We start from the raw sequence: 13,212 nt of genomic DNA, 5'->3' as shown, positions 1-13,212 counted from the left end.
AAGCTGCTTCCTGGAAAGAAAAGCCTCAGTGTTCTGACTCTGTGTGAGTCACAGCTACAATGGGAGTACCCCTGAAAAGTTTGTTCTGCAGACACCTCTGGGCCCTCAGGAATTGCAGAAGTGGCTCATACATCCTAGTAAGAAGTAACAATTCCCTCTGCTTACAGAAAGACCTCTTTCTATAGTTGGTCTCATTTTTTCTCCTAGCTGAGAGACTGTGGTAGCTAGGGTTAAATCTCAGCATCATCTGCCCAGGGACTGCTGGGACTGATAAGGGAGGAAGAGATTACACACTGAAGGAATTGAAATAATCATCTAGCATGTACTAGCAAAGAGCCAGAGGAGTACACTTGGGATTGGATTTTGAGGGTCCTTGATCAAGGGGGCTGGAGGTTAAGATTGGATAATTAAGATTTTGTTGGCTTGGGATACCTGTGAAACAGAAGACTTAACCCAGGTCAGGACCTGAGGGGACGGGGCATGCTTAACTGCTAACATAGCTCTTCAAAGCTTGGGAAATGGGAGAATAGAAATGAGCTTACACCATGGAAGCTTTTGACTTCTAGAGAAGATAACCTTTTTGTTTTGGCATACTTACCTGATTACTGCTTCCTTATTATTTGTAACTAGTTGTTTTGTAACAAATGGTTTTTAGATCCCCTGCAAATGTGTTTGTTCTTCTCAACCTCTTTTTAATCTTATGTGGATTATGACCTGAGAATACTAATGATAGTAATAGTGGTGATTCTTGTTTTCTTCCTGAAAACATTACTTAAATGGTAATGTCTCCAATGTTGTATACAAATTCTTAATTTCTGATAGATACCACTTAAGTTACGGACATTTCCTAATATTTTAAACTCTCTTGTGCAAATTTTATAAATTGCCTCTTCTGCATGTGATCATATAGTTCTTTTGTTATCTTTATAATGAATTACTGTATATTCTTATTCTTACCATCCTTATATTCCCACAGATCTACTTGGTCCCAATAGATCTTGTCAATATTTTATTACGATAATTTATAGGGCGGAGGTTCAAGATAGTAACAAAGATCTTAAACTTACCTCCTCCCATGAACACAACAAATTTATAGCTACATATGAAACAATTCTCTCTGAAAAGGACCTGAAAGCTAGCTGAACAGCATCTCTATAAGAAAGGATAAAAGGGCCACATTGAGATGGGTAGGAGAGGCAATACATGGTCTTGCAAGAACTGACCCCCCCCCCCACCCCCTGCAGGCACAGAGACCACCAACTGGAAAGGATCTCCTAATACAGAGCTTGTCCCTGAGGAGTGAGAAGTTTGTGCTCCTTATCAGGCGCCCCAGTATTTGGTAACTATATCAGAGAGATGAGCCCCCAAAGCACTTGAAAATCAACTTCAGGAAAACCAGAGGGCTTTAGGGAATGGAAAATCCATTCTTTTTTTTTTTTTTCTTTTGGTTTAATGTCTATTTATATTTGAGAGATAGAGACAGAGTATGAGCGGGGGAGGGGCAGGAGAGAGGGAGACACAGAATCTGAAGCAGGCTCCAGGCTCTGAGCTTTCAGCACACAGCCCAGTGCAGGGCTCGAACTCATGAACCACAAGATCATGACCTGAGCTGAAGTCGGACACTTAGCCAACTAAGCTACCCAGGTGCCCCGAAAATCCACTCTTAAAAGGCTCATGCACAGACCCACTCATCCTAGGACCCTGCACAAAAGTAAGTTTGCTAATCTTATAGCATCTGCTAGAGAGACAGGAACCTGTTGGGACTCTTGGGACAGAGGTGCTGGCAGACACCATTTTTGCATTCTCCTTCTGCCTTGGGACTGGTGCTGGCCGTGGCCATTTTTGCACACATACCCCCTCCTCTCAGCCAAGGCCTACCCTGCTCTAGCTAGTGCCCTGCCTCCATGGCCCACCCTGCCAGGCAGTGGGCATGTATAGCCCACATAAGGGACACTCCTTGAGCACCTGGCTCGGGTGGCCAGGGTGAGATGGTGTTTCTGGACCCCCTGGGACTGAAATAATCAGTCCTTGACAGGTTACCACCTCCAAGGCACTGCACAAACAGCAGACTGAAATATATCCCCAGTGTGCATGTGAAAAAGGCATATTTTCTTGTCCTAGAGCTTTAGCCTGAGGTGCAGGATTCAGGTTTGCCATATATTCAAAAGCTATAGAGATGCCCCCAGAAGATGGGCCGGGAGATAACCATATTAGTGCTCTCCCATGGCCACATAACAGCTCACTGATACCTCCCAGAAAGGAGCTTATGTGAGTCTATAGCCACGAGTTTTGCAGTTGTTACCCCAGGGTTACCTCCAGATTTCCTGGTCTGAAAGTCAGCATGGTTTATTGATTGCAGACCCACAAGACTATATATTTACATACCTTGAGAGCTGCTACCTGTAGATCTGGCTTATTCTATACCTAAAAGAAGTAGTAAAAGAACAAATGAAGCCCAAAGTTAGTAGAAGGAAGGAAATAATAAAGATCAGAGTTGAAATAAATGAAATGAATAATTGGTTCTTTGAAAAGATAAGCAACACTTATGAACCTTTAGGTAGGCTCACAAATTAAAAAAAAAGACAGGCCTCAAATAAAATAAAAAATGAAAGAAGTTACAACTGATCATCCAAGACTGAATCTTGAGGAAATAGAAAATTTGAATAAACCAATTGCTAGCAAAGGGATTGAGTCAATAATTAAACACCTCCCAACAAACAAAAGTCCAGGACCACATGGCTTCACTGGTGGATTTCTACCAAACATGCAAACAAGATGTAATACTAGCCTTCTCAAACAAGGATACCATAAGAGAAGAAAATTACAGGCCAGGCCAATAACCCTGATGAACATAAATACAAAAGTCCTCAACAAAATATTAGCAAACCACGTTCAACATCATTAAAAAGATACACAAGGGTCGTCTGGGTGGCTCAGTTGGTTAAGTCTCTGACTTTGGCTCAGGTTATTCTCGTGGTCTGTGAGTTTGCGCCCCATGTCGGGCTTGATGCTGACAGCTCAGAGCCTGGAGCCTGCTTCGGATTCTGTCTCCCTCTCTCTCTGCCCCTCCCCTGCTTGTGCTCTGTCTCTCTTGCTCTCAAAAATAAATAGACCAAAAAAAAAAAAAAAAGATCATACACCATGACTGAGGTTGATTTATCTAAGGGATGCAAGGATGGTCAATATCCACAAATCAATTAATGATAGATACATCACATTAACATTTGCATAGAAGAATAAGCTATTGTGTGTAAAGTACAAATAAGGCCAGGAGACTCCAAAACAACTGTAGAGAGAGAACTGCCTCAGTTCATAATGACTTAGCAGTCCTCGTGCCATTCTGCCACAGGGAGTGTGACTTGGCTTCTGTGAAACAAATTCATGTCCCTGGGATAAATTCCCTCTTTTGCTTTAGCTTATGTTGGTTTCTGTCCTTTGATACCAAGACATATTCTTAGTTTTTCATTTACATTGTCTACCTACCTGGTCTCAACTCTCATTAGCCTAGAATTTTGTAACAGCCTCTTGAACTTTAACATGATCTCATTGTCTACCTTCTTTTTGTAAGTAAACAAACATATTTTTGCCTGATTAGATGCTTTGAAATATCATTTTGCACTGGCCTCCTCTTGACTTGTTTTCTTTAATAAAATTTGCGAATTCTGGCGAAGAGAAGGCACAGATTAAGGAGTAAGACTATGTTAAATTGGTTTATAAAATGAAAAGGCTACTCTATAACATAAAATACCGAGTGAATATGAAGTTGTTAGTGCCTTTATCTGGAATTCTTTTTCCAGAATAGTGGCACATCTTCCTCTGCTTCATTCAGGTGTCTGCTTAAATGTTACCTACTCAGGCCATTCTGGTTAATTTTATCTAAAATGGTAGCTTTTTTCTTTTTTTTCATCTTTTTTTTTTTATTTTTTATTTAAAAAAATTTTTTTTTTTCAACGTTTATTTATTTTTGGGACAGAGAGAGACAGAGCACGAACGGGGGAGGGGCAGAGAGAGAGGGAGACACAGAATCGGAAACAGGCTCCAGGCTCCGAGCCATCAGCTCAGAGCCCGACGCGGGGCTCGAACTCACGGACCGCGAGATCGTGACCTGGCTGAAGTCGGACGCCCAACTGACTGCGCCACCCAGGCGCCCCTTTTTTTTCATCTTTTTAAAAAATTATTTATTTAATTTCAAGTTAGTCAACGTATAGTATTGGTTTCAGGAGTAGAACCCAGTGATTCATCACTTACATATAACATCCAGTACTCATCCCAACAAGTGCCCTCCTTAATGCCCATCACCCATTTAGTCCATCCCCTCCAGCAACCCTCAGTTTGTTCTCTGTATTTAATAGTCTCTTATGGTTTGCCTCCTTCTCTGTTCTTATTTTTTCCTTCCCTTTCCCTGTGTTCATCTGTTTTGCTGCTTAAATTCCGAATATGAATGAAATCATATATTTGTCCTTCTCTGACTTATTTCGGTTAGGATAATACACTCTAGTTCCATCCACATTGTTGCAAATAGCAGATTTCATTCTTTTTGATCTACGATTAATATTCCATTATATATATACACATAACACACACCACATCTTCTCTATCCATTCATTAGTTGATGAATATTTGGGCTCTTTCCATACTTTGGATATTGTTGATAGCGCTGCTATAAACATTGGGGTGTATGTGCCCCTTCAAATCAGCATTTTTGTATTCTTTGGATAAATACCTCGTAGTGCAATTGCTGGGTCATAGGGTAGTTCTATTTTTAGTTTTTTGAGAAACCCCATACTGTTTTCTAGAGTGGCTGTACCACTTTGCATTTCCACCAACAGTGCAAAAGTATTCCCCTTTCTCTGCATCCTCACCAACATCTTGTTTTTTTTCTGAGTTGTTAATTTTAGCCATTCTGACAGGTGTGAGGTGGTATCTCATTGTGGGTTTGATTGTATTTCCCTGATGATGAGTGATGTTGAGCATCTTTTCATGTGTCTATTAGCCATTTGGATGTAGTCTTTGGAAAAGTGTCTATTCATGTCTTTTGCCCATTTCTTCACTGGATTGGTTTTTGGATGTTGAGTTTGGTAAGTTCTTTACAGATTTTGGATACTATCCCTTTATCTATCATTTGGAAATACCTTCTCCATTCTGTTGGTTGCCTTTTAGTTTTGTTGATTATTTCCTTTGCTGTGCAGAAGGTTTTTATCTCAGTGAGGTCCCAATAGTTCATTTTTGCTTTTGTTTCCCTTGCCTCTGAAGACATGTCTAGTAAGAAGTTGCTGTGGCCTAGGTCGAAGAGGTTGCTGCTGCCTGTTTTCTCCTGTAGGATTTTGATGGTTTCCTGTCTCACATTTAGGTCTTTCATCCATTTTGAATGTATCTTTGTGTATAGTTTAAGAAAGTGGTTCAGTTTCATCCTTCAGCATGTCGCTGTCCAATTTTCCCAACACTATTTGCTAAAGAGCCTGTCTTCTTTCCATTGGATATTCTTTTCTGCTTTGTTGAAGATTGGTTGGCCATACATTTATGAGTCCATTTCTGGGTTCTCTATTCTGCTCCATTGATCTAGGTGTCTGTTTTTGTGCTATAAAATAGTACTTTTTCTTAATCACTTTATCCCTTTACCCAGTTCTTTTTCTTTAAAGAACCTACTAGCTGTTACGCTATATACTTCTTTACTGTTGGCTTCCATCCATTAGAACGAGCATTGGAACTTCATCTGTTTTGTTTACTGATACATCTGTAAATGTTTACTGATTCATCTGTTTTGATACTGATACATTAGTAGTGTTTGGAACAGAGTAAGTATTGAATAAATGAATGATTACTATGCTTGGCATAATGAGCTAAGAAAGATATATTTATACTACTATCTTAAATCTGGAAGTGTAAGATACTCTATGAGAAGAAAAAAATGATTGTATACAAACTGTAATTTATGGGCAAGGGGTTATCACAGTAACTAAGAATATGAAGGAAAAAGTCTTGTATGTACCTATAGTGCACGAACTACCAAAGATGGGCACTTCAATTTTAGTTCTTACAGCGTTTTTAGCATATAATTATATGCACTTTCATTTTTTAAAATATTTTTCAACCTTTCCATTTTTTTAATGTTTATTTTTATTTATTTTTGAGAGAGAGAGAGAATGAGAATGAGTGCCAAGTGGAGGAGGGGCAGAGAGGGAGGGAGACACAGAATGTGAAGCAGGCTCCAGGCTCCGAGCTGTCAGCAGAGAGCTGGATGCCAGGCTCAAACCCATAAACCATGAGATCATGACCTCAGCCAAAGTCGGATCCTCAACTGCAACCAACTAAATGCACTTTTAGAAGTACTTCATGGAAAATAGAGAAATATATCAATATTTGAAGACAAAAATAAAAGTTCAGACATAAAGTGTAAGCTCTTGGTTTAAGTGGAAATGAGATCTTTTTGGAGATTTGTTAGTGGGCTGTATTGTCACTTTATGGAACCAGAGTTTTAAGAACTAGCTTCATTTTTCTCCTAGTAGTAGTAGTTGGGAGTCCCTCTGAAAAATAGAAATTTAAGAAAAATATAAATTACTATTTTGAAATTCTACCATTAAAGTTTATGTCTTAGAAGGCAAAGTGAGAAATGAAAGATTTTGGTCACTATTAGAGAAAAATCAAATGTACAAAGCATATAGTTTATATTTAATGTCATTTTCAATTAATCTTAAGTATTTCAGAAAATGTGCCTACCATAATTATATATTATTTAGTATATAATATTGTATAATCAGTATTTATGGACTTAAATACATTTAAAAAATATTTGACTAAATTTTCAATATTTTATAAACTATGTATGAGTCATGAATATACAAACATTTTATCAGAGTTATAAAAGGATTGCATATTCTAAATTATGGCTTCCATCAGCTATTCACTTTTTTGTGGATTATGTGATAAATGAAATCATGGAAATGAACATTTTATAGCTATTACTAATAATTATGTCAACAGCCTTTATATAGGACTGTTTCAAGCATTAACTGAAAATCAAGGTCTTTCCATCCTTTATACCAGGAACATACATATGTGAGCAACATACACAAAAAATGACCTAGATCCTTTTGATGAGTAAATGATTTTCCTATATTTTCTAAATATTCTAAATATATTTGCTAAATTTGAAAAATGTACTCCCTCATTCTAGTTAGGATCCCATTTATAATATTTATTCCACTACATTTATGGTTTTATGACCAAATTGAAAGATGGTGTATCATTAAAAAAACAGATCAAATTAGCTTCTTCAACTCCTTATTATATCTGGTAACTGTACTAAAGAAAATGGCTTTGAATACGGCAAGTCCCAGTCTGTGAAAGTTGTAGGCAAGTACAGCACTTGTGCAGAGGTGAGCTATTACATGACCAAGGGTAAACTGTCACAACTATATACAAAGAAGGAAAAGAAGATATGTAGGAAGAGATCCATTACAGTAGCAAATGTTACCTATTATTTCTAAGGTTTTAAGCTATTTTGAAATTATAGGAACTGAAGGGCAATCTTTTTAAAGATGTATATAAATGGTTTAGTTTTAATATTTATTCATTTATAACATAAATAAAAATAAGAATAGAAGTAACTCTTAAAATAAAAAAATAGACCACATAAAATGAGCATTTTAATACAAATCATTAGAATATATTTATACTATATATAAATCTATACATTAGAAGACACTACTGAAATTTTGCTCTACAGAATATCATTCTAGAATTCTCTTTAAAACAACCAAATCACTGGGAAGAATTAGATGATGACTGTGAAACAGATTCTCCCATTACAATACTACTTCTGTCATTTAGAGTTTTGACAACAGTTGTAGCTGGAGACTGTAGCACTTTACGAGAGAGCCTCATTCTTCCATCAGCTGGATCACGTCCAAAGTATTTCACCTATATTAAAGAAACAAATTTACTTTGAAAGTTATAGTACAGTGATTGACATCCAAATTAGAAGATATTTAAATTTACATAGTGCAAATAAAACACTGATTAATGTTTTTACTTGTCTGCTGAAAGCATAGCTCAGTGCTAAGTAGAGGTATATGCTAATAAATATAATTTGGTTAAACAGTGATTATAAAAAAAGAAGAGACCAGCATTTAGTTGTCCAATTATAATCTTCTGTTAGACTCATCTGTGCCTTCCAGGTCTCTACACTGGAAGAACAGTGAAAGCCATGGTCAATGATTCTAGATAAGGGATTTCTGAGCCTAATGGTGCTACAAACTATATAGGATTATGCTTGGGTCATTTACACTATTTCTCAAAAAGGACTATCACACTGGAGATTATTTGGCTTGACCTTAGACAACACAAGTCAGGGGGAATTGTGGCAGTTTTAAAGTCCCTTCCGATGTTAAAAAAACAATCTTATACAGATGTATCTTAGTTTTTATTCTTCTCCAGAGGCTACCTGAACAATGGGACTACAGATTGGGAATAAACTAGAAACCTTAGTTACCCGGGTCATGGATGATAGGTGTAGCTGGAATGTGGTATGGAAGAACAATAAAACAAAAGAAACAAAACCAAACCACACCACACCAGACTGGCAATGACTTCCTTTATCCACTCATAAAAGACTATAGAAAAGGTCAAACAACATGGCTTTCATCAAACTTAAAAACTTTTAGCCTTAAGCAGTGTAGAAGCAATTAAAGTCTCAACTCCTCAAATATGACATTCGAGGCCCTCAACAGAGTTACTACATTTTCAGGGTTCTCCTGTCCTGTCTGCAAATCACTGCACAGTCATCACTGACCTCATGTATTTTTAAAAGCTCTAAAGGGGACTACTGTTCTAACTAAACTATAAGCTAGGGGAAAGAATTGCATCTTAAATCTTTAGTGAGTCTATTTAAGAGCAAACCTAAAGTTTAAAAAGCACAGCATATAAATAATGTAAATCACAGATGTTGCTCTGATTCTTTCAGCTTACTTAAAAAAATTCAAACTTCGGATATAATTTACAATATTAAGGGTAAAAAGTTGAATACAAGTACCTGAATTTCTTGGCCAACTTCTAATCCTAAAGCAGTAGGATGTTTAATCTGAAAGAGAACATGTTAATCTATTAGTTGTTGTATATAATTTCCTCATATCCATAGTAGTACACATTTTTTAAGTAGAAACAGCTTTATTGTTTTTTTGATTATAAAATCTGTTGATAAAGACTTAATACATAAGTATTCAGATAATAGCAAAAATTACTGAAGACCTCTATACTTTTAGATCACGACTGCTAATACAAGTATTCAAATGTCTACTTAGTGTGTATTACATTTGTAAAAATGGACCTTACTGAGCTTGTCTTATAGTATGTTAATTTTTCATTCAATAATATGTTGAGGACATCTTTTTACAGTGGTGAGAATGGACATCCCTGTTTTGTTCCTGACCTTAGGGGGAAAGATCTCAGTTTTTCCCCCATTGAGGATGATAATAGCATTTGTCTTTTGTATATGGCTTTTATGATCTTGAGGTATGATCCTTCTATCCCTACTTTCTTGAAGGTTTTTATCAAGAAAGGATGCTGTATTTTGTCAAATGCTTTCTCTGCATCTATTGAGAGGATCATATGGTTCTTGTCCTTTTTTTTTTATTGATGTGATGAATCATACTGATTGATTGGCGGTTACTGAACCAGCCCTGCATCCCAGGTATAAACTCCACTTGGTCGTGGTGTATAATTTTTTTTAATGTATTGTTGGATCTGGTTGGCTAATATCTTGTTGAGGATTTCTGCATCCATGTTCACCAGGGAAATTGGTCTATAGTTTTCTTTTGTAGTGGGGGTCTTTGTTTGGTTTTGAAATCAAGGTAATGCTGGCTTCATAGAAAGAATTTGGAAGTTTTCCTTCCATTTCTTTTTGGAACAGCTTTAAGAGAAGAGGTGTTGACTCTTAAATGTTTGGTAGAATTCCCCTGGAGAGCTATCTGGCCCTGGACTCTTGTTTTTTGGGATTTTTGATTACTAATTCAATTTCTTTACTGGTTATGGGTCTGTTCAAATTTTCTATTCCTGTTTCAGTTTTGGTAGTGTATATGTTTCTAGGAATTTGTCCATTTCTTCCAGATTGCCCATTTTATTGGCATATAATTGCTCATAATATTCTCTTATTATTGTTTTTATTTCTGTGTTGGTTGTGATCTCTCTTTTTTCATTCTTGATTTTATTTATTTGGGTCCTTTCCTTTTTCTTTTTGATCAAACAGGCTAGGAGTTTATCAATTTTGTTCATTCTTTTAAGGAACCAGCTTCTGGTTTCATTGATCTGTTCTGTTTTTTTGGTTTCAATAGCATTAATTTCTGCTCTAATCTTTATTATTTCCTGCCTTCTGCTGGTTTGGGGTTTTATTTGCTGTTCTTTTTCCACTCTTTAAGGTGTAAGGTTAGGTTGTGTATCTGAGACCTTTCTTCCTTCTTTAGGAAGGCCTGGATTGCTATATACTTTCCTCTTATGACTGCCTTTGCTGTGTCCCAGAGGTTTTGGGTTGTAGTGTTATCATTTTCATTGGCTTCCATGTACTTTTTAATTTCCTCTTTAACTTCTTGGTTAGCTCATTCATTCTTTAGTAGGATGTTCTTTAGTCTCCAAGTATTTGTTACCTTTCCAAATTTTTTCTTGTGGTTGATTTTGAGTTTCATAGCATTGTGGTCTGAAAATATGCATGGTACGATCTTGATCTTTTTGTACTTGTTGAGGGCTGAGGACATCTTTTTTTTTTTTTTTTTAATTTTTTAAATTTATTTTTGAGACAGAGAGAGACAGAGCATGAACGGGGGAGGGTCAGAGATAGAGGGAGACACAGAATCGGAAGCAGGCTCCAGGCTCTGAGCCATCAGCCCAGAGCCCGACGCGGGGCTCGAACTCACGGACCGCGAGATCGTGACCTGAGCTGAAGTCGGACGCTTAACCGACTGAGCCACCCAGGCGCCCCGAGGACACCTTTTTATATCAATGTATGAAACAATAGAGTATTCAATTATGTAATTTGTTTGATATCCTAAAGATGGTCATTTAATGTTTTCAATTCTGGTGTTGCAAATGTTAATAATTACTGAATCTAGGTGTAAGGTATATGGGTGTTCAGTGTACTATTTTTTCAACCTTTCTGTAGGTAATTATTATTTCAACAATTGTGTATTCATTTACTCAAATTATCCTCTCAAAACAAAGTCCTAATGTTGAACTTCTAGGGCCAAAGGTACTCATACACATTTACCAAACACTCTCCAAAATGTTTGCCCCAATCCTGTCAACAGTATCTGAAGTATATGAGAATGTCCATTTGTTTTACCATATATTTACCCACACTGGGAATTTTCAACTATCTGAAAGCTGAAAAATAGTAACTTAGTTTTATTTGCATTTAAAACAATTGCTATTGCTATTGCTCTTTCTTACTGATCCATATAATCCCTTTGTATATGAAACCTCTCTCATGTTATATACATTTTTTCCCCTAAGTTGCTACTTGCCTTTCAGCTTAATTTTGCTACATACTTTTTTCCCCTTAATGTTTGTTTTTGCGACAGAGAGTGTGAGTGTGAGCAGGGCAAGGGCAAAGAGACAGGGAGGCAGAGGATCTGAAGCAGGTCCTGCACTATCGGCACAGAGCCTGACACGGGACTCGAACACACAGTGAGATCATGACCTGAGCTGAAGTTGGAGGCTTAACTGAGCCACCCAGGCACCCTTCTGCCATATACTTAAAAAAAAAAAAAAAAAAAAAAAAAGGTCAAATTTAATCAATTTATTTACATTTTTGGCTTTGATATCATGCTCAAAACTATTTCCCCAGTCCCAATATTATTAAAATATCCCAATTTTCTTCTAGTGTCATTCCTCAACCCCACTCTCCCATGCCCAGATTTTCTTTTTCTTCCCTCATCACCTTAAAATGTTTTTTTGTTTTTAACAGCTCCTCAAAGCAGATGGGATTTTGGTATTAAAAAAAGTAGACATCAGGGGCACCTGGGTGGTCAGTCCGTTAAGTGTCTGACTTCGGCTCAGGTCATGATCTCACGGTTCACAATTCTGAGGCCTGCATCAGGCTCTGTGCTGACAGCTCAGAGCCTGGAGTCTGCTTCAGATTCTGTGTCTTCCTCTCTTACTGCTCCTCCCCTGCTCACACACTCTCTCTTTCAAAAATATACATTAAAAAAAAAAAAAAAAAAAGAGTAGGTATCAAACCAGCTACTCCAATATGAATTATTGAATAATCTTTGTTTCTTCATAGACTGAAAATGCAACTTTTATTTATTTATTTATTTATTTATTTATTTATTTATTTATTTTTTATTTATTTTTGGGACAGAGAGAGACAGAGCATGAATGGGGGAGGGGCAGTGAGAGAGGGAGACACAGAATCGGAAACAGGCTCCAGGCTCCGAGCCATCAGCCCAGAGCCCGACGCGGGGCTTGAACCCACGGACCGCGAGATCGTGACCTGGCTGAAGTCGGACGCTTAACCGACTGCGCCACCCAGGCGCCCCTGAAAATGCAACTTTTAGTATGTATTATGTTCCCATGCATATACCTGGATGACTTCTGGTCTCTATTTTCTGTTGCATAAATTGTCTATTTCTGGGTCAGTAATACACTGTTTTATTTTTTTTTTATTTTTTATTTTTTTATTTTTGGGACAGAGAGAGACAGAGCATGAACGGGCGAGGGGCAGAGAGAGAGGGAGACACAGAATCGGAAACAGGCTCCAGGCTCTGAGCCATCAGCCCAGAGCCCGACGCGGGGCTCGAACTCACGGACCGCGAGATCGTGACCTGGCTGAAGTCGGACGCTTAACCGACTGCGCCACCCAGGCGCCCCAGTAATACACTGTTTTATTCTGTATAGCTTTATATTTCAAGGTTTGGTAAACCAAATACTCCTATTCTCTGCCCCCCCATAGTTTTCTTGAATAGTTTCATATTTTTAGCTTTATCCTGCCATGCTTGGTTGGCCAAGAAAAGTGGCAAGACAGGGCTACAACTAGATATTTGTAGTTAACTGCCACGTGTTAACTCTAGATGTAATACTCAAGAATGTTTCTATTCCATCATGAAAGAACAAATATAAACATCTGTGTTAAAGAGTATAAGAACCTTTTGTCATTTTTAGTTTTCTTTATTTAGGCTAGTATTGGAGAAAGTACACAATCCTCATCAACCCAGGTAATTTCAC

At 37.5% G+C, this 13,212-nt stretch overlaps 1 protein-coding gene across 2 annotated transcripts in view; it reads right to left on the bottom strand.

Annotated features, from left to right (window-relative positions):
* Positions 1 to 7,633: 7,633 nt before the first annotated feature.
* PNPT1 (polyribonucleotide nucleotidyltransferase 1) overlaps positions 7,634 to 13,212 on the bottom strand; it is a 49,342-nt gene continuing 43,763 nt past the window's right edge. For both annotated transcript variants that reach the window (XM_025932043.2, XM_086701070.1), the window contains exons 27-28: positions 9,032 to 9,079; positions 7,634 to 7,920 (exon numbers count right to left, since the gene is read on the bottom strand). In XM_025932043.2, coding sequence (XP_025787828.1) covers positions 7,762 to 7,920; positions 9,032 to 9,079 — 207 coding nt within the window. In that variant the 3' untranslated portion in view covers positions 7,634 to 7,761. The remainder of the gene's footprint in view (positions 7,921 to 9,031; positions 9,080 to 13,212) is intronic.

This window comes from Puma concolor, chromosome A3 (genome assembly GCF_028749965.1).
Source record: "Puma concolor isolate L17-30 chromosome A3, mPumCon1.1.hap2, whole genome shotgun sequence".
In the NCBI taxonomy this organism is placed as follows: Eukaryota; Metazoa; Chordata; class Mammalia; order Carnivora; family Felidae; genus Puma; species Puma concolor.
This window is presented reverse-complemented; position numbering and strand designations above follow the sequence as displayed.